At 47.9% G+C, this 20,119-nt stretch overlaps 7 protein-coding genes across 7 annotated transcripts; 4 read left to right on the top strand and 3 right to left on the bottom strand.

Annotated features, from left to right (window-relative positions):
- Positions 1–1,819: 1,819 nt before the first annotated feature.
- PENARI_c037G06213 (alanine--glyoxylate transaminase) lies at positions 1,820–3,216 on the bottom strand (the record flags this gene model as incomplete). Its single annotated transcript, XM_022636920.1, has 2 exons — positions 1,820–2,888; positions 2,948–3,216. The coding sequence occupies 2 exons, from the start codon at positions 3,214–3,216 to the stop codon at positions 1,820–1,822; spliced, it is 1,338 nt and encodes a 445-aa protein (XP_022483212.1).
- Positions 3,217–4,097: 881 nt separating this feature from the next.
- On the top strand, positions 4,098–4,845 carry PENARI_c037G07371 (vacuolar protein sorting-associated protein 29; the record flags this gene model as incomplete). The annotated part of the gene is made up of 4 exons (XM_022636931.1): positions 4,098–4,154; positions 4,204–4,218; positions 4,266–4,679; positions 4,729–4,845. The coding sequence occupies 4 exons, from the start codon at positions 4,098–4,100 to the stop codon at positions 4,843–4,845; spliced, it is 603 nt and encodes a 200-aa protein (XP_022483245.1).
- Positions 4,846–5,548: 703 nt separating this feature from the next.
- PENARI_c037G01808 (polyadenylate-binding protein) lies at positions 5,549–6,339 on the top strand (the record flags this gene model as incomplete). Its single annotated transcript, XM_022636896.1, has 4 exons — positions 5,549–5,629; positions 5,747–6,003; positions 6,054–6,141; positions 6,193–6,339. The coding sequence occupies 4 exons, from the start codon at positions 5,549–5,551 to the stop codon at positions 6,337–6,339; spliced, it is 573 nt and encodes a 190-aa protein (XP_022483201.1).
- A 789-nt stretch (positions 6,340–7,128) lies between these two features.
- On the top strand, positions 7,129–10,197 carry PENARI_c037G09392 (NEDD4 family E3 ubiquitin-protein ligase; the record flags this gene model as incomplete). Its single annotated transcript, XM_022636938.1, has 10 exons — positions 7,129–7,148; positions 7,208–7,230; positions 7,316–7,354; positions 7,424–7,529; positions 7,596–7,729; positions 7,803–9,054; positions 9,109–9,402; positions 9,452–9,589; positions 9,642–10,037; positions 10,098–10,197. 10 exons carry the CDS (start codon positions 7,129–7,131, stop codon positions 10,195–10,197), a joined length of 2,502 nt encoding a protein of 833 aa, XP_022483216.1.
- Positions 10,198–12,250: 2,053 nt separating this feature from the next.
- On the top strand, positions 12,251–14,288 carry PENARI_c037G03337 (glutamate--cysteine ligase; the record flags this gene model as incomplete). The annotated part of the gene is made up of 7 exons (XM_022636903.1): positions 12,251–12,261; positions 12,318–12,390; positions 12,435–12,500; positions 12,557–12,669; positions 12,732–12,799; positions 13,073–13,332; positions 13,395–14,288. 7 exons carry the CDS (start codon positions 12,251–12,253, stop codon positions 14,286–14,288), a joined length of 1,485 nt encoding a protein of 494 aa, XP_022483248.1.
- Positions 14,289–14,346: 58 nt separating this feature from the next.
- On the bottom strand, positions 14,347–15,836 carry PENARI_c037G11929 (MFS transporter; the record flags this gene model as incomplete). The annotated part of the gene is made up of 2 exons (XM_022636947.1): positions 14,347–15,369; positions 15,435–15,836. The coding sequence occupies 2 exons, from the start codon at positions 15,834–15,836 to the stop codon at positions 14,347–14,349; spliced, it is 1,425 nt and encodes a 474-aa protein (XP_022483219.1).
- A 3,703-nt stretch (positions 15,837–19,539) lies between these two features.
- On the bottom strand, positions 19,540–20,048 carry PENARI_c037G01617 (RICIN domain-containing protein; the record flags this gene model as incomplete). The annotated part of the gene is made up of 2 exons (XM_022636895.1): positions 19,540–19,544; positions 19,601–20,048. 2 exons carry the CDS (start codon positions 20,046–20,048, stop codon positions 19,540–19,542), a joined length of 453 nt encoding a protein of 150 aa, XP_022483202.1.
- Between the last annotated feature and the right edge of the window lie 71 nt (positions 20,049–20,119).

Below are 20,119 nucleotides of genomic sequence, written 5' to 3'. Positions count from 1 at the left end.
AGATTGCGCTTTACAAGTCTGCAGTAATTGACCGTAAACATGTTTGAAAAAAACAATGTCGACGAAAAAGGGGTCAGGATCTTACTGACGCACCCGAGGAATTTTCAACGTTCCTGAATGCCTGATTTGTTCCATATTCATAAGGCTATTAGATTTTCCTAAGGCACCTTAAAGCCTTATTACATTAAGCCCGACTCTCGTTTATCTTGTGTTCTATATAGTATTCAATGTTTCACATTTAAGTATTTAATTGGACTAAGCCCATACTAGTTTGTATTGTACTGACCCTGTTCCGACAGTTATGAGCCCGGTTAATGCAGAGTAACGGCTGTGACCCTCGCCGTAGGTACAACTGGACCCTCCGCCCGCCTCTCTAAGGTCAATCAACCAATTAATCACGTTTCTGTTAAACCTTTGGAGCCTAGGTTAAATCACAATACTCTTTTTTTCCAAATGAAACAAGAGCCCGTAATCCGTACCTCTGGTCATGCTCTCATCTACAGAATCAGAGGCTGATGTGCGACGAGAGCATCAAGATGCCAAAGGTCAGTCCAATATAGCAAGTACAAATACCCATATATCTGAACAATGACTCTCAGTACAAATGGAATGCAGAGAATGCGTAGCATGCGCCGTCCACCTCTCTCTCTCTTCCTTTCTCTTCCCGATACCCCCTCACCTCTCATTCTAGTGAGATCAGGACTCCGTTACAAGGCCGGCTTCAACTTCAATTGTGAGTCGCTTCCTTCCCAAGAACGTTCCCACAAGTAATAGCTGCTTAGTTCTAGGAGATATCGAACCAGTACTAAAGGTCGCTCTGCAAAGAAAGCAACTCCGATATACGAGAAAAATTCGATACCAAAAACTTATTTGGCGGCCCTTGCAGACTATAGATCTAGCGATTATCACGGCCTTGAGACCACCACTATAACCCTACAATCGATTGTTGGGCAGAGTTTGGGTTAGTGGATACTCACTCGGGTCCGTGAGTGTTCAAATCAAATTTCGGGGCCTTTATATGGCTATTGAACTACTGTTGAAAAAAGTGACAAATCCAACAGTACCCTAATAAAGCTCTAATTGGTCCTCTTGCAGTATTACCTATTATTATGTTGTTGGCTTTGAACAGCCTCATGTTCCTCTGGGTAGCGATTTACGAAGTAATTCTGGGCACAGGTTGCCTCACTTCTAGAAGTTGAACCTAAACCTTCATATGAGTAATATTCATGCCCGTAGAACACATTCTCATGAACCTGCCTGCTGAACAAAACAAGCGTTAGTCATCAACCTCAGCAACAACCTTTGCTAGTTCGGAATATTAGAGCACCACAAAACTCGAGATACCAGTATTCTCTATAAGAGTATTACTCGTAATTTATAGAAGCTTTAGTCGCGTGACCTTGGCTTTCAATACGATTCGGTATCTGAAACAGAGCTACTAAGTCTGAGCTGGATTTGCGTGTTTCGGAATAGGGTTCGAGAAACGTTCCATGAAAGCAAAGTGGTGAAACTAATTTCGACCCATCCTGTACATGTAGATGCACGGTGTAACGTTAACGTTAACTAACTTAATGAGTAGATAAGTAAGTTGTGTTGTCTTGCTGTTTGATTTGGGATGTTCATTTTCGAGAGGAGTTTGGTATAAGGCCTACGCTAGGATTCATCCTTTGCTTCTTCAATCTCTAGGACTGTAGTCCAACTATGTAAGACATAATATAACGTCTATGGTCAATAATTCATTGCAGTATTCTATCAAGTGTATCCGATGTACACCAGACCATGGTAATCAACAAGGCATATTTACAACAAAATCAAGTACCTACAGACCCTTAGCCTGCTTAGCCTCAGAAAGCGCCTCCTTCAGCGCAGCCAGGGCCTTGTCCACATCCTTCCGGTTGGAGTCAGTAACACTGACACCCATGTGACCAAAACGGATGTACTTGGTAGCAATCTCCTTGTGCAGACCAGCTGCAAAAATGACACCACGCTTAAGCAGACCGGGCAGGACATCTGCGGGAGCCAGACCCTCGGGTAGGTACATAGCAGTCATACCGTGAGCCTGGCACTCGGGACGGGGAGCGAGCTGCTTAAGGCCGAGCGCGGCAGCGGCGGCCTTGACCTTATCCGAGACCTGGGCGTGGATGGCGAAGCGGCCGGGGACATCGGCCGTGATCTGGCTGAGGGTTGTGTGCAGGGCGTGGACGAGCTGGGTGGGAGGGGTGGCGAAGTACGAGGCCTTGTTGTTCTCGTAGTTCTGCATGACGGGGAGCCAGTTGGCGATAGCGGCGTAGTAGGAGCCTGGTGGGGTCTTGCGGGACTGGGCGCGCTGGATCGCGCGGCCAGAGGTCATGACGATGCTTAAACCCGGGGGGCAGCCGATGGCCTTTTGGCTGGCTGTTACTACGGCGTCGAGGTCCCACTCGTCGAAGGCGATCTCCTCGGAGCCGACACTGCACACGCCATCGACGATGACGAGGGTCTCTGGGCTGACGCGGCGGACGAGCTGGGCGACACCCTTGACGTCGCTGAGGACGCCGGTCGAGGTATCAACGTGTGTGAGGGTGATCAGCTTGTATGGCTTCTGCTTGAGGGCCTGCTCGATCTCCTCCAGGGATGGGCGGTCACCGATGGGAGCCTTGAGGTGGGTGACCTGTGCGCCGTAGCACTCGAGACACTGGCCGAAGGAGTCGCCGAAGTAGCCGGTGTTGAGGACCAGGGCGTTCTCGCCGCGCTCGATCAGGTTGGCGGAGACCAGGTCCCAGCCTAGGGTGCCACTACCAGCGATGATGAAGGGCTGTGCGGAGGGATTGGTGGATTGGAAGAGCTTGCGAGTGAGAGTTAGGGTCTCGCCAAAGACCTTGACAAAGCCGGGAGCGACGTGGCTCTCACTGCGAGGGTCAGTGACTGTTCAATGTGGTTGTAGTTGGGGTGAGTTGGGGTGACTCACGCATAGTGGGACATGGACTGGAGCACGGCATCGTCGAACTCGATGGGACCCGGGATCAGGAGGGTGTTGTGAGGGGCTTGAGCAGACATCTTGGGTGTAGGTTCGGGGAGAGGGGCAGGAGGAATGGAGCGGTCGATGGGTTTATATTCGATGTCGTCTGGGACGAGGGAGTCTCTCTCGGTCGAGAAGGGAGTATTGAGGTCGGGCAATGGTAAGCGGTCCAGGTGTCTAGAGATCAAGCTTAAACGTTGCGTCGACTTGTTGGCCATGCCGATTGCGGACCGCGGGGTAACGCAACGAGATTGGATGGTGAATTCCCGAGGGAAACTTAGGATCGGGGATCGCCGCCGAGTTGAGGGTTTGACCGGGTGAAGTGCCGATTTGAGGTCACTGATTAGTCTACTCGGATGATGAGACCGAGATGGAGGGCGATATCTGGCTATTTATGAATTGATGTTCGTCAAGTGTATCTCCGTGTTTTTTTCCCCCTGGGCGTTTTGACGTCGGAGAAACGAAGGCCGGGCGGACCCTACCGGTTGACCAGTCCACGACTTACGCTGTACACTTTGGTCTATATCGGTCTAAGGAAGTTGTAGATTGATAGAATATGCTATATTCGAAGCAATTGATGCAGTTTTATATCCATTGTGTGTTGCTGGTTCTTGATATCCTATATCTGCCTATGTATATGTACATATGTCCAAGCAGATACACAGTGGCATACCAGGTATCTAGTAGCTTAATACTGTAAGTAGAGTATAAGTTACATGTCCACAGCTTCAGATCTACCTACTCCCACTCGTATTCAACTACCCTCAGATCTCAGTCTGTACACTGCGCAGTATGTCCCGTCCTACGCCAACACGGCGACCTCCGCAAACAATTAGGAAACCTTCGAAAGAATATGGATTGGGCGACTCAACCCGAAGCACACTCGGGCGAGTTGTTCGGTCTGGTCAGCCAATGCAATGCGCAACATCGAAATGCCTTGAAAGGGAGCATATACCACTAACCACATTAGGCCACAATCTAGGGCTTAGGGCATTGCGTAGTTGGCTTCCCCGCGAAACTCGCAGGCTTCAGCCAACAGCTGTTGCTCTCTCTTCTGGACTATTCCCGTGGGACCATTGACCTCCGTTTACCCCACATTATGACCGCCCGCTTGGTCCTGGTCATTGGTGACCTGTTCATCCCTGACCGAGCTCCTGTAGGTTGTCTCCGACGCAGCTCCTGTACGTTTTGCTAACATCATCTAGGATCTCCCAGCAAAGGTACTATCCCTTGAGCCTCACTTTGATATTTCTCTAACCTCGCATAGTTCCGCAAGCTCCTCACCCCCGGCAAGATCGGCCAAACTCTTTGTCTCGGTAACCTGACCGACCGCGAGACCTATGACTTCCTCCGCGAGGTAGCCCCGGACCTGCAGATGGTCAAGGGCGATTTCGATGTCGACTCTCCCAACCTTCCCTTGTCCAAGATTGTCAACCATGGCAGCCTACGCATCGGGTTCACCCACGGCCACACCATCGTCCCACCTGCCGACGCCGACGCGTTGTTAATCGCAGCTCGTCAAATGGATGTTGATGTTCTACTCTGGGGCGGTACTCATCGGTTTGAGGCATTCGAGATGGAGGGCCGCTTCTTTATCAACCCTGGTAGCGCGACAGGTGCTATGAGCTCGGGTTTCTGGCCAGAGGGCGAGGAACCTACGCCTAGTTTCTGTCTAATGGATGTGAGTTACGGCCGTTCGAGGTTTATGGGTATATGCTGACTCCAAACAGATCCAGGGTGATGTCCTTGTGCTGTATGTCTATCAGCTAAAGACCGATGCTAATGGTGTGGAAAATGTGGCTGTTGAGAAGGTCTCCTTCCGCAAGAACCACCCTCCTGCCGAGTAATCGCCCTCCCTTTTCTCCCTGTGTATATAGTCTCCTTGGTTTCCGAGCGATCTTGTTCTTGCTTTGCTTTCTGCATTCCATTTCAATTTGATACATGATACCTTAAATCGATTCATTTCCCCAGCTTTGCCTGTTATTTGGTTATTTAATATTCAGTTTGGATCTTCACCTTGGAAGGATACAAGACATGATAGAATTTAACGCTGAACGGAAGATACTCTGGTGTTTTGTATTTAGTTTTTGATACCAAGTTGCTGTTTGCTCTGCTGCTTGCTCCTGCACTTGCCATTCTACAAGAATGCATATTTAGCAATCTGTCAAATATATGATACCCACATCCACTCCATCTCTATCTCCATCTCCATCTTAACTTCTTCTCTTGACTGGCAGTATTCCCCACCGCCCACCGATCTCCGGAAAAGGCGCTAAACCCAATGTGGAAACCAGGAAGCCTCGCATTGTCCAATCCCAAGGTCAACTTCTCTTCTGTTCCTCTATAGATCCTCTGCAACAGGATCAACCTGCTATTTTCCAGTCTCCCACCCAATACAAGTGTTTCCCAGCTATTGTGGTTGGTATCTCTGTTCATCAGGACCCACGCGAAGTTAGACCGGCTGTCGGAGAGCTCTGATTGCTCCCCTCATCGGATTCCCGGCGCTTTCAACCCTTCGCTATTCCCAACACCACAATAATTGCCGACAAAATGGCTGCAGAAGGCCAGGAGATCCCGGAGGAAATCAAGGAGAAGCAGATTCCGTCCCAGGAGGAAGGCGGAGATGACGAGGTAGGTGTGACTAACAATTCCGCCCTTTGTTGGATCTTTTGTCGCATCTCTCATACTTTGGTTTCTTCGTTTCTGCAGTATCTACAGAACCCCCGCTAACATGATTGAATCTTACAGGAAGAGATTGCAGCCATGAAGCGTCGGGTGGCCGAGATGGAGTCCGAGGCTGCCAAGTTGCGCGAGATGCAAGCTACTCTCGACCAGCAGTCAGAGAACCTCCAGGAGAACAAAGAAGATATTGATGCACGAAGCATCTTCGTCGGCAATGTGGACTACGGTGCTTCGCCGGAGGAGATTCAGGCACATTTCCAGAGCTGTGGCTCGATCAACCGGGTGACCATCTTGCTGGACAAGTTCTCTGGCCAGCCCAAAGGGTGAGAATTGAATGGAGGAGATGGCTCGATCCATGCTAACGTCTGTCTAGCTACGCCTATGTCGAGTTTGCAGAGCCCAGTCTCGTTGCCCAGGCTTTAGTTCTGAATGAGAGCGTCTTCCGCGGTCGCAACTTGAAGGTCCGTTCAAATCCCCTTTGCTGTCTACATTAAAATACTAACCCCCAGCAGGTCGTTCCCAAGCGCACTAACCTACCTGGCATGCACCGTGGTCGTGGCCGGGGCGGATTCCGCGGCGGCCGTGGTCGTGGATTCCCTCGTGGTGGCGGCTACCGGGGTGGTTACAGGGGTCGGGGACGTGGATTTGCGCCCTACTAGGCGCGCGTGGCTGGTGGAGTAGAGATGTCCAATACGCAGAAAACGGTCAGGGTGCCTGTTGAAGTCCTGGTTCCGAATTCAATCTGAACCTTTCATTTTCTCTGTGGCTTTGGAGTTGGGATATGGAATGTACAATAATTACCGGGCAATCAACAGAGATCTAGCAAAAAAGACAAATAGGATTGACTATGTTTGGAGTACTGTACTATATATAGCCGGTCGACCTTGGGGTCATTGAATCACCGGGTAGCGGCATTAACCAGAGTACTGTAAGATTCTAGACTGCAAATTACAGAATATGGAGGTAGAGTATAGTTAGATATCATATAACTAATGTCGACATATCACTATATTAATACTGATATCATTTCAATTTTGCTGCCTAGTCAAACGGCTCTATACTCGCCACTCTATTCCGCCCTCCCACACCCGGAAGCTTAGAAAGAACTTGAAAGGAGACAAAATGTGGCTTAGAATTGAAATCATTAAATCCTGTCTAGTTATGAGATCTCTGTTGCTCAGCCCCCCAGGAAGTACCGACCGGGTACCCCGTACATAGTGAATACGTAGTCAGAGTACCTGCGCCATACAACCCGGAATTACCTGAGCCTAACCCTTCCCTTCCCTCTTTCTCCTCTCTCAACCTTACCCCATCACCACCATCATCTCTTCCACTCTCGTCTTTTAGGCTTAGACCACTGACTCGGTTTGGCCTTTTTGTTCGTGGATGTGCGCGCCGCTCTTTGGGATTGATCGGCCTTAGCCACCTCCCAGGCTGTGAAGAGCACCATGGCGTCAAATCTGCCAGCGTGAGTGTCCCCTCTCCAGTCTATGTCTATCTTGGGACTGTTTGCTGATCTCATTGTAGCCAGCCAAATCTTCGGGTCACGAGTAAGATGCCTTTGTCACTTCATCCTCGACTTTAAGACACTGCGGGGTTTTGATTCCGGCACGAGACTAACATTCTCGACCACAGTTATTGCTGCAGACGGTCTGTACAAGCGCGATGTCTTTCGTATGTTACCTCTATCTTGGGATCAGCTGTTTCGTGCTTGGCGGGGTTGAAACTGACCACTTCCTGCAGGATTCCCTGATCCGTTCGCCGTGGCCACCGTCGGAGGAGAGCAGACACATACCACTTCTGTGATCAAGAAAACTCTGAATCCCTACTGGAATGAACCATTCGACCTGTACGTGAATCCGGTCCCGTCTATGAAATAGAGCGAACGTGTTAACCGTGGGTTTGGCGCTTGCAGGAGAGTCAATGAGGACAGCATTCTTGCGATCCAGATATTTGACCAGAAGAAATTCAAGAAGAAGGACCAGGGTTTCCTCGGTGTCATTAACGTCCGAATCGGCGATGTTATCGACCTCTCGATGGGTGGTGATGGTACGTCCGAAGAACGCCCGATCGCGAGTCATACCTGGACTGACCTGACGGCCTCGTGCCAATCCCGCAACAGAAATGCTCACTCGTGATCTGAAAAAGTCTAACGACAACCTTGTGGTCCATGGAAAATTGATTATCAACTTATCGTCGAACCTCAGCACCCCTCATCCGAACCAGAATGGCCTCCAGCGTCAACAGGCCCAGACTTCAACTTCTAGCGGCCTTGTGCCCCAGGTCGCCGCACCTTCCCCGCAAACCCAGCCAGGCCCTAGCAACCTCGATACGTCCCCTGCCGCCGCGTCAAATTCATCTCTTAACCAGCGCACGCCGACGTCCGCCTTGCCGACCGGTCCCCCTCCTCCCCTGAATGGCGCTCCCACCAACCCTCCAGGACCAGGTGCCCCCTCTCGTGCTAACCTGAGCTCCTTTGAGGACAGCCAGGGCCGATTACCCGCTGGCTGGGAACGGCGTGAGGACAACTTGGGACGGACGTACTATGTGGATCACAATACCCGCACCACCACCTGGTCACGACCAGCGGCCAACTACAACGAGCATGCCCAGCGTTCGCAGCGCGAAGCCAACATGCAGCTCGAGCGCCGCGCACACCAGAGCCGAATGCTGCCTGAAGATCGGACTGGCGCGAGCTCGCCGAACCTGCCGGATGCGCAGCAGATACCTACACCACCGCCCGGTCCTAACGCTGGCACCTCTCTCGCAAGTGGAGCGCCGGCCGGGTCTAACGCGAATGCGGTATCCATGATGGCGACGGGAGCCACCACTGCTGGCACAGGGGAGCTTCCACCAGGCTGGGAACGACGAGTGACACCCGAGGGCCGGCCGTACTTTGTGGACCACAACACGCGGACGACGACATGGGTCGATCCTCGCCGACAGCAGTATATCCGCATGTACGGACAAGGCCAAACCACCGGCGGTGCCAACAACACCACTATTCAACAGCAGCCCGTTTCCCAATTGGGCCCTCTGCCCAGTGGTTGGGAAATGCGTTTGACCAACACCGCGCGAGTATACTTTGTGGATCACAACACAAAGACGACTACCTGGGATGACCCTCGGTTGCCCTCGTCTTTGGATCAGGGTGTGCCGCAGTATAAGCGTGACTTCCGCCGCAAGCTGATCTACTTCCGATCTCAACCCGCCTTGCGGATCATGTCCGGTCAATGCCATGTCAAGGTCCGTCGTAATAACATCTTCGAGGATTCGTACGCCGAGATTATGCGACAGAGCGCGTCCGATCTTAAGAAGCGCCTAATGATCAAGTTTGATGGCGAAGACGGTCTTGACTACGGTGGTCTCTCACGGTATGCTTTTCCAATGTTTCTTCCAAGGTTTACAACAATTGCTAACTTTCACAGTGAATTCTTCTTCCTTCTCTCCCACGAAATGTTCAATCCTTTCTACTGCCTCTTCGAATACTCCGCCCACGATAATTATACCTTGCAGATTAATCCCCACTCGGGCGTGAACCCCGAACATCTCAACTACTTCAAGTTCATTGGCCGAGTGGTCGGTCTAGCTATCTTCCATCGTCGTTTCTTGGATTCCTTCTTCATTGGAGCCTTCTACAAGATGATGCTGCGGAAGAAGGTCACTCTTCAAGACATGGAGGGTGTCGATGAAGATCTACACCGTAACCTGGCGTGGACCTTGTAAGTGGTTCTTTCTGCGTGTTGATAACATATACTAACATTATTCCAGGGATAATGACATTGAAGGGATTGTGGAGCTTACATTTTCGGTTGATGATGAGAAGTTTGGCGAGCGTCGCACTATTGATTTGATACCCGGTGGCCGGGACATGCCCGTCACCAACGAGAACAAGGCACAGTACATTGAGTAAGTGACATGTATCAACTGTGTCAGAAACCCGCATACTAACCTCACCCAGGTTGGTTACCGAGTGGAAGATTGTCAAGCGAGTCGAGGAGCAGTTCAACGCCTTTATGTCCGGTTTCAACGAGCTTATTCCACCCGATCTTGTCAACGTCTTTGACGAGCGCGAACTGGAGTTGCTCATCGGTGGTATTGCCGATATCGACGTCGACGACTGGAAGAAGCACACCGATTATCGTGGCTACCAGGAGCAAGACGAGGTCATCCAGAACTTCTGGAAGATCGTCCGCACCTGGGACGCTGAACAGAAGTCCCGTCTGCTTCAATTCACCACCGGAACTTCCCGTATTCCCGTCAACGGTTTCAAGGATTTGCAGGGCTCCGACGGTCCCAGACGCTTTACCATTGAGAAGTCGGGTGATCCTGTTGCGCTGCCTAAGTCGCATACTTGGTATGTTTCAACTGATGTTATATTTATGCTAAAGAGTGACTGCTGACATACTTGTTACAGCTTCAACCGTCTTGATCTCCCTCCTTACAAGACTCATGAAGCCTTAGAACACAAAATGTCTATTGCCGTGGAAGAAACACTTGGATTTGGACAGGAATAGAGAGAGAAACTTGCATCTCTGCCTCTAACTGCAGACTTGCTATGCAATTGCAATTGCAATTGCACTTTGCATCGTGTCTGGATATTCCCTTCCCCGTTGGATTATTGTTCTTTGTTAAATGTAACCCACTACTCACGAAGCTCTCGTTTTTCCAAGCCTACTTTCTATTTCAATTTTTCAACTTTCGACCTTTTTCTATATTCTTCCTATTAGGACTAGGATAGGTCTCACTGGAACTGGCTGCCCTTGGAATCCGAGGCTATGGATTAGTGATGGATGGATGTACTCCAATTCTGTCATACCCTATTCCTCTAGTCTTGCCTCTTTCACTCCGTCACCTTTTGTTTACCGGTACTCTATCTCCCTTTAAGCCCTATCCTTTCCCCCTCCATCGCCGAACCGGCCTACATACCCATTCCTTCCAGCCTGCACTCTTGCACACTCGCTGATTCTTATATGGTGGACCAAGGTATCCCGACGTAGCTGAAATGCAACCCTACCCTACCCTCTGTCCATTCACTCGCTTGCTTATACATCACACCCCTTCTTGTCTTTCGTTCTTTTCTGGATACGGATCTCGCTACCACATGGAAGTTCTGATTGTTGTTTTTGCTTTCGTTGTCTCGTTTGTATATAGGCTGTTTCTCTCCTTCTGTGTGTTAGTATGTGTGTTATTGTATCATGGTGTGGCCAATCTTGATTATTTAAATCATCATCGAGGCAGGACCCAGAAATATGTGCTTTTATAGTGATGACTTCTGCCTAGATCTCTGGTAGCCCTAGCGGCTGAGTACAATATATTCTGGATCTTGGTCTCGTCTACTGATTCGATGATTATATCTACCTTCCCTTTATTCCCTGATGAAAATTATATTTCTTTATAAGTTCTGAATAAGAAGAAGAGTATGAGGTCTTAGGAGTAGCTCGGTTGGGAGACTATATCTTCGATCTCGTTCTGAGGGTTGATATCACCAAGTAAAGCCTGTTACGTTGCGATATATTTTCTGTTTAGGCTCATGATGTTAAATGCTACTGTTTCTTTCATTAAGCGGCTCGCGTAGCTCAGTTGGTAGAGCGCGGCACTAGTAATGCCGAGGTCCATCGTTCAAGTCGGTGCGTGAGCAGTTTCTTTCATTTTTTTGCCATTTTTTTTGCCAGGGTTGGTTGGTTGGTCTGTCTGCCTTAATTCTTATTTTTTAGTTGTGAATATATATGGGTTTCATTTTGAATGGAACCATATTAAGTGGGTTGTCGTGAGAAACTAGCCGCCGTCTTGCACCTTAAACAAATGATGACTGCATATATATAGTCGTTCATTCCGGTTAAATCTCATACTTGGGAAAATATGTATGACTCCCTACCATCCATTTTATGCCAGGGGAAGGGGAAGAGCAATGACAGATGAGATATTGTTGACCCATAGATCGGAGCAAAGTCAATCAGGTTACAGATGTTGGATCGTACCAAGACAAATAAAGTTCCTTCAGCCCGAAGCACAACATACATGGACTGAAATTCAAGAATAGTTCGTAACTGTTCATCGCACTTGCTCCTTTCACCGCATTGTATACTAAATCATATATTCACTGTTCTTTAAGGCCTGTCTATCTATATAAGGACGCCGAACCTACCGAATTTTGAAGCCCATAATTGAAGAAAAACACACCCTATAATTTGACCGAAGTACATCCAACACAGGAAATGATCTGGATTGTTCCTTACTTCACCATGCGTCATCTCCCGCCTACGATCAAGATAAAAACAGGAAAGTGGGACCTGTCAAGCAAGATCCATTGCCGTAGAGCATGTGTGGAAGTGTCGAGACACGCTAATGGGCATTCATTGCGAACGCTAATCGAAGATCGCCCGCAGATCTCTAAAGTTGTAATAAATGACGTAAGGCCTGATGGTGTTGGAATGTTTATTAGACCCGATGTCTAGGGGGAATAGACTGCTGTAAGGGGGTTTCGCGATCTACAAGAAAAGAAAGGAGAGAGAAAAAAAATTAACTTTGACATTTATTCTTCTGCGCTTCAATCCAAACCGTGTCATCATGGGCTTATCGTATGTCTACTGTACCACCCCTAGCAAAGAGAAAAACACGTCTTAACTCTTGATAGCGTAGAGGGACCATCAATTGGCTGGGCCACGACGGAGCAGGCAGGACCAAGTGTTCGGAAATGGGCGACCGAGGTATGTTTTTTTGCTGTTTAGTCTGACTTTGCTAATGTTTACAGCAATTGCTTTGCCTTTGGAACAAGCACCGCCATCGCAGCGACAATGTCGCAACGTGGGGTGATGAGGTTTGTTGAAACAATAAAGATGGAGCATACAGAAAAGATATGCTAATCAAGATCAGATTGAATACAACCTAGTTGATTTGGATCACGGCGCATCGCGCGCGACAATGCTATTAGACCAGAAGAGGGTTATTCGAGAATGGGAAGGAGATCCCGCCAGCGAGGAATCGCCGTATGTATACCCACAACCAGAGCCCCGACGCAGCCAGTTACTGACATGAATGGATTGAACAGAGTTACCCTGCAGTGGGAAGGAGCCAAATACGTCGTCGAAACAACCCCAGCCAAGCCATATACAGGAAGTATGGAGGACCATAATAGGAGTATAAGACGAGAAATAATCGACCGCTATCTCGCCTCAAACCAACACACCATCTCAATTGGCTCATTTCCTCGCGCCGGAATCGATGGCCAATGGACAACTCCCGAAGGACCGAACCGATCGAATCATTCCCTTTGTACTCTTCCACGTTATAGAAGTCTCTTCGACAATGTCCGTGGTCGAAGGAAAAATCACCCGAAACCAACACACTATTCGATATATCGGGATTTGCGAACGCCTACCTTGCCTCTAGGGGAGAAAGGCCCAGAATCCATTTGCTTGGATCACGTCCAGGTCGGGATGGGTAGCAGCAGCCTCCAAACGACCTTCCAGACATCGAATGAAGCCGAATGCCGTTGGCTATATGACCAGCTTATACCTCTTACACCAGTCTTTCTCGCCATGACCGCCGCAGTTCCAATATGGAAGGGATATCTTGTTGATACGGATGTCAGGTGGCAGCGATTTGGGGATTTGGTAGATGACCGCCGACCAGAGGAGATGGAACATACAGTATGTCAACCAACCAGCGTGCTTCAAAATGAAAAGACCAAAGCTGAAAACATCCCTCGCAGCCTCCTCGCTGGACCTGTAATCGCACATATCTCTCACAGGAAAGACCTCCAGAAATGGAAAGTAACACACCTCTCCAACCAATGGACGAAACAATCAAACAAAGTCTTCTAGATGGAGACATGGACGAACAACTAGCAACACACTTTGCATCCATTCTCTCCCGCGACCCTCTCGTCTTAACCCAAGAAGATATGAGCCATTTCAACACATCAAATACAAAACTCTTCGAACTCCTACACGGCTGCACATGGCACGCAGTCCGCTTAAAACCACCCCTTTCGTACAGTGGACCAGGCTGGTGTATCGAATTCCGAACAATGGAAGCCCAACTCATAGACAAGGACAATGCAGCCTTTGCCATCTTCACATACCTACTTTCCAGGGCGATTGTGACCCTCCATCTGAACTTCTATATCCCAATTGATAAAGTGGGCGAGTCTATGGAGTTTGCAAATAAGCGCAATGCAGTCCTTGAAGAGCGGATGTGGTTCCGTCGGTCTGGGTGGTTGACGGATTCGGCTCATGTGGTCAGGTCAGCTCATCCAATGTGCGAAGAGAACGTCCAGTCTCGTGTTGATGGCGAGTATTATGCTCTCATGTCTGCTGATGAGATTTTCAATGGGGAATTGGGTCATACGGGCTTCCCTGGTTTGATTCCACTTGTGCGGTATTACCTTGATTACAGCAAAATGCCTGTGTCGGAACAGGAGAGGATATCGCCATATCTGGATGTCATCAGCAAACGTGCTAGTGGCGAGATGCCTACGCCGGCGTCTTGGATGAGAGAGTTTGTGCGCCAACACGGGGATTATCAGCAGGATAGTTATGTTAGTGAGAGCGTGTGCTACGATATGATGAAAGAAATTGTTCGGATGAATGAAGAGCGAGAGTGACAGTGAGATTAGATGCGTGGTTAGCATGCATATTTCCAATTTACTGTAGACATTAATTTTACTTAATTTGATCGGCATAATTGCTCGCAGCCCTCAGCCTCTCCCCATATCGCCACAGAATGAACGGAATAGGACATCCAACCACCAATGCCAGGAGTGCTAGAAGGGTATTACCCCATCCATACCCAAGCGTTGCATACATCTCCGGGCTGAACAGCGGGAACCCAAACCCAGTCAACCCTCGCACGATGTAGACAGCGCCATTGGCACTCGCCGCATACACAGGGAAGGTATCCAATAGATATGCACTAACACACTGGAAAATTATAGTGGCACCCATCAAAGGAAGCGCGATCCCAATGTCAGGCACGATCCAATGTGTCTTGTACTCCGCGCTCCAGCCGTACCAGAGCAAACCGATAGGGACTAGCAAGGAGGCTGGTACCATAATTGGCAGGCGGAACTCTGGTTTGCCAACACCGTTGTTCTTGGCTACCTGGTATCGGTAGACACGGTCGGTCCCAAAAGCACAGATTTGGGCTCCGATGAAGTACCCGCAACAGGGTGCGATGTAGTTGAGAGATCCGGTGCTGATTGCCATGTGGTATTTTTTTGTCCACAGATCTGAGAAACTGGAGAGGAGGAGGTAGACAATTCCATAGAGGTAGCCGTAGTAACATGCCAGAGCTTGGATGATTGGCTGCGTGCCGAGGAAGTATAGAGATCGGGAAATGGTGCGTCGATAGAGCTGGCCAATGGTTTCGTCTTTTTCATATGGTGTCTTCCATACTATGTTGTAGACTTCACCTTCCTGCCTTGCTTCTTGCATGATGGCTTTCTTCTTTCGCAGAAGGAGAATGGGCGCGTAAGTCTCTCGCGCGGTCATAAGGCAGAGAAGAAGGAAAATCCCGGCAGCGATGGAAGTCGACCAGAATGCCCACCGCCAGGTAGTATAGTCTGCAATGAACCCGCCCACGAGAGGTCCAAGACATGATCCTAGGACAGGGCCTAGGCTAATCAAAGCCACGGGAAGACCTCGTTCCTCTTTGCGAAACACATCCCCGACCATGCTCGCGCCAACCTGGGACAGCATTAGATCTCGATCAAATGGCATAAGTAAATATAGCAATTTAGATTCAGACTCACAGCTAGCGATGCACTGGCACCAACTCCACTTAAAAGCCTGAACACCAATAGCTGGATTATACTTGTGCAAAAGCCAGCCCCGATATTAAAAGCTAGGTAGACTAGACTGCCAGTCTGCAAAATAGGCCATCGTCCATATAACTCACTGAATGGGCCGAGCAGGATTGGACCCATGGAGTACATAAGCAGGAATAATGACAACGCCAATGGACCAGTTATAGAAGACGAGATGTGGAATTCATCCGCAATGGCACTGACGGTTGGAGTCGTTATAGTCGACGACAATGGCATCAGAAATAGCGGAATAGAAATGGTACACATGATGGTCCATTTTCGCTTTGCAGGCCAATCTTGAGGGTGGTCACCCTCGAAATCGACCAGTATCACTTTTTCGTCGGACATTGTGTGTATGTAGTTCACACCTGGTGTCACATAAAGAATGTGACCGTCTCAACTGGTGTTGTGCAGATTCTTGAATGCCGTGCAAGGGTAAAGGGCAGTGATAACCCCTGTCGTTGGGTTTGGCGGAAATAGTTGCCCCTACATTGACGGGGTTAACGAGATTGTTGTTGTTGCTGGGCAGTGATCAACACCATGACGATCCTAGGGTCCATCTTGGTAAACCAGGTAAATCTGGTAACCTTGGAAGGGTTCGCCATTGTCGTTAGTTTATGGAGCCCTAATTTTGGTTCCACTCGTGGATTGATTTCGGGGCAATCGTCAGCATACAGTATGGCCCTAAGATCTCGGTCCATGCATATGAAAATGGGCACGGGCACGCTGGCTCGTGTGCAATTGCTAGAGCATTTTCAATAAATCTTGCTCCGGTTTAAAAAAGAGTTCGGAGTAGTTTATTATGTAGGAAAAAAGAGCAAAAAAAATGTGCATCATCCGTGAATCGAACACGGGCCTCGTCGATGGCAACGACGAATTCTACCACTAGACCAATGATGCTGGAACATCAATCAGTTGGAATTGCTGATTGGCTGGTGATATTCGTTGGGTCTCTAATTGTGTTCTTCTACTGCAGCAACCCACAAAGAACGAAACTATCATCATTGCTATTAGAGCCAACAATGTTAACTTCTGAGGAAAATAGGGATTAAATTTGCCAGTATTTCAGATCATAGCTCTCGTATGTGGTTTTCATACCTTATATATTCAATGCGACCCGTATATTCGAACGTGATGGCAGACCGGTCACCACGAGGTGCCAACACATACATCTTGCTGCGGGTGTGGCCTACTACTCTGCGTCTGGTCAAAAAATTTTCGATCTACGAGAAATATTTTATGTTGTTATTCATCATCATCTATTAAGCTATATATGAGATATTAACTACTACAGAAACTGTAGTTACCTGCATCAAAACATTGCTAATGGTGTTGCGCTAGCACTATCCTACGCGAGCTACACAAGGACTCAAGTAGGACCATAGTTAAAAGTCTGCAGGCATGAGACACCAAGGACCTGGACTAAAGTAACGAAAGAAAAGCTGTAGCGACAAAGCGAATCGCTTTTTATCTCCAAAATATATAGCCAAAGTATGATCAATAAGCCAAAAAATGTATAAATGTATAACGTTGAGGGGACTTGCTCACCGATGGAATGTCTGTCTCTTTAACCTTAAACACATAAACAAAGGCTCGAGCGGTTCTCCGAAGAATTCTTGGTCCCCAGATTCTTAGTAAGGCGGCTCTAGGTTCTAACCGCCAGAACTTCCTAGGTGACACTCAAATATGTAAGCCAAAACCTGCGTAATATCATTGTAGGCTTGAATCGAAAAGTTCTATTGGTCGATCACCTAGATGAAAATGAGCCACCACCAGGGGCTAAATATTGACTGTTTATGTGTTGACAACGATTGAGTTGGATTATTTAAGGAAGAACAGAGCCCTTTCCGGTCTGCCTTGTTGTCATCAATCGATATTTTTTTCACGACTTATTGACTCTAACGCATCAGATATTTTCCCTCTAACAATTTTAGGTATCCGATAGGTATCCGAGAAGCAACAGATATGCAGCCCATCGTTTTCTTGCTTATGCTGCTTTTTGGTTTCACCCTTGCAGCCCCGATTATCAAGAGCGATACGATTGAAAAAGCAGTCTTTAAACACCCGGTAAGTTTATTGCTAATAACATGATGACACAAGGCTAACAAACTAAAAGCTCGTGAGTACCTTCTCTCTCTCTGAAATCCCGCTATATTCGACCGGATTCTAACCTAGCTGGACCAACTAGGTTGTGAGTACACTCGATTCCAGATCTTTTCAACCATCAGAACCGAGACTGATAAAGCTGGGCCACAGCCTGTAAGTCCTCAGCAAAGAAAGGGATCTGATTGGGTAGAGGCTTACATCACTTCATGAGTAATAGTCGGTAAGTTATCTGTTTCAGCCTAGCACACTGGGATCGAGAGCTAACATGTTTGACTTCTACAGATAGTAAGTACTTCCAGTTCCCAGTCACTCAAGGTAAGGCCATTTGACTCTGAAGACGTTACTAATATGATATTCAATCTAGAATGTGAGTGAGCTCCAAGATACAGGAAAATAATGCTGCTCGATCAAAAGCTTACAAGGGTGACCGTCAAGAGTGTGAGTTGACTAAATAACCGAATACTTCTTGGATGAAAACTGACAGCGCTGTGAAATATAGATTGTGAGTAGCTGTCTGCTTCATTCATGAGGATTTCGATTGAATGAGAAACTAACGGAGATGATCTGTACAGTTAGTAAGTAATGACCTTGAGTTCAATACACTATTTCTTAGGAGAGTCGGCTAACACATCGTTCTATTATAGGATGTGAGTGACATGGCCGAGGAAACATACTGAATTAATCGCGACCAAAACTAATACATGGTTGAAACAGAGAGTAAGTTCGCGTGTATTATTGGCTTTCCTTGATGCAAGTTTGACTGACACTTCGATTCGCCAGTTGGTGAGTGCTAGCGGAGACATTTAATTCGGCAACAATCTAACAATTACGGCAATTACAGAGTGTGAGTCTCACATTACTCGCTAGATTATTGAAGTATCACTGACCCAGGCTTCTCTTCTAGGAAGTGAGTTATCTCCTCGATTATCGAAGCCATACTGCTGGTAGGCAGAGCTGACAAGTGATCCGAAATTATAGCAAGTATGAGCCCTCATGAATCTTAATACATCCAAAGCTAATGTTCCTAGGTCGTGAGTTATCAAAAGACACAAACTTTGCTTGCTACTCGATCGTGAGGCTTACAAGCATTTAATTCATAGGAGGTGAGAAACTTCGGATCTAGGAACTTTTACGGGGACGCAGAACTGACAACTTCTATCCTTAGAATGTGAGCAAGCACCTCTGTGACTATGCAGACTTTTGAATTATCAGACTGATGCCATTACCACTTATAGTTGGTAGGTAATATCGGCGACGCAGAAGAATCAGTTTCAAAGTACAAGATCCAAAGGCCTGGGCTTAGCAAACTGGTCAGCAAACCTCTCTCGATATCAGAAACATCCAATTTCAGAGAACTAATTACCTTAATAGTTAGCAAGCCTTGGTCTTTGAAGAACACGGTATGAGGACAAAATCTCAACTGCTGTATCTTTACTAATCTTCATTCTCGGACCCAAGAAATGCTGGTAGATTTGGAGAAAAACGGTTGCGCCATTTGGCAAAGGTTTATGAGCAAGATGGGACTCCGATTCTGTTCTATAGCTGAGTGCCTTGATTTGGGTTTTCGCCCAGACTTATAGGGTTTTCCCCAGATTGTGATGCGAATGCAAAGGCCAACCACATTTATGTCGTACTCCCTTTAGCTTAGATTGTGAATATCGTATGTTTTGGAGCAGGTGAAAGGGCAATGGATAGGGAGTTCTTCAATTCCGCAACCAAGAATATTGGAATTGGTCGTTATCAATATAAGTGGCTTGGATGCCCCTTCTAATAATGCCATGGTAGAATTCAGAGCTCGTAGGCATAATAATGTGTTACACGTAGCAACAGTTGGAATGTCCACAGAGTGGGTACAAGATTCTATTTGACATGATCGTATACAACACCGCGTAGCAATCCACAAAGCCAATTGCTTTTCTTTTTTTCATAAAAAAGATGTCCTAAATTACTCTAGTAAATTCTTAGCGTAAATATAACTTCAGAATAAGGCTGCATATATGACTTACCTTGAGCCGGAGCCGGGGACAAGAAGAACTGCTCATTAAGACTCTGGTCATATTCATCCAACAGCAATTGTCCCTGGTCATCGGCACGCAGGAATAGCCCAGAACCCTGTGCAACAAGCTCATATTTTCCATCGCCCGTGAACTCCGGGATAAATGCCTGAGGGGAACCGCCGGTAAGACAAACAGAGCCTTCCTCGCAGTTGATGTACGCGCCAAGTTGATTCTTGACCAGGAAGTATTGGCCGTCGCTTGAAGAGAAGTCCCAAACCTGACTGGAATCTCCATGGTCCTCAGTAAAGTCGAGGGGTATACCAGGCGAGCTACTATGGGCGGTCAATACAGAATCGCCACCAGTGATAGCTGATCCGATCGTGTAGAGACCATTCTCCAGGCTGTGTACCGACTGGCAGAGGGCTGCAAGAGCGCCAAGTCCGAAAAAGGCCTTCATTTTGTTGATCTGGTAGTTGAGAATGGAGAGAAAGGTAGATAATGGAGTGGTTAAGAGTGGGTTGTGATAAT

This window comes from Penicillium arizonense (assembly GCF_001773325.1).
Source record: "Penicillium arizonense strain CBS 141311 chromosome Unknown PENARI_contig037, whole genome shotgun sequence".
NCBI lineage: Eukaryota > Fungi > Ascomycota > Eurotiomycetes > Eurotiales > Aspergillaceae > Penicillium > Penicillium arizonense.
The sequence above is the reverse complement of the archived record's forward strand: the minus strand, read 5'-3'. Positions and strand labels throughout refer to the sequence as shown.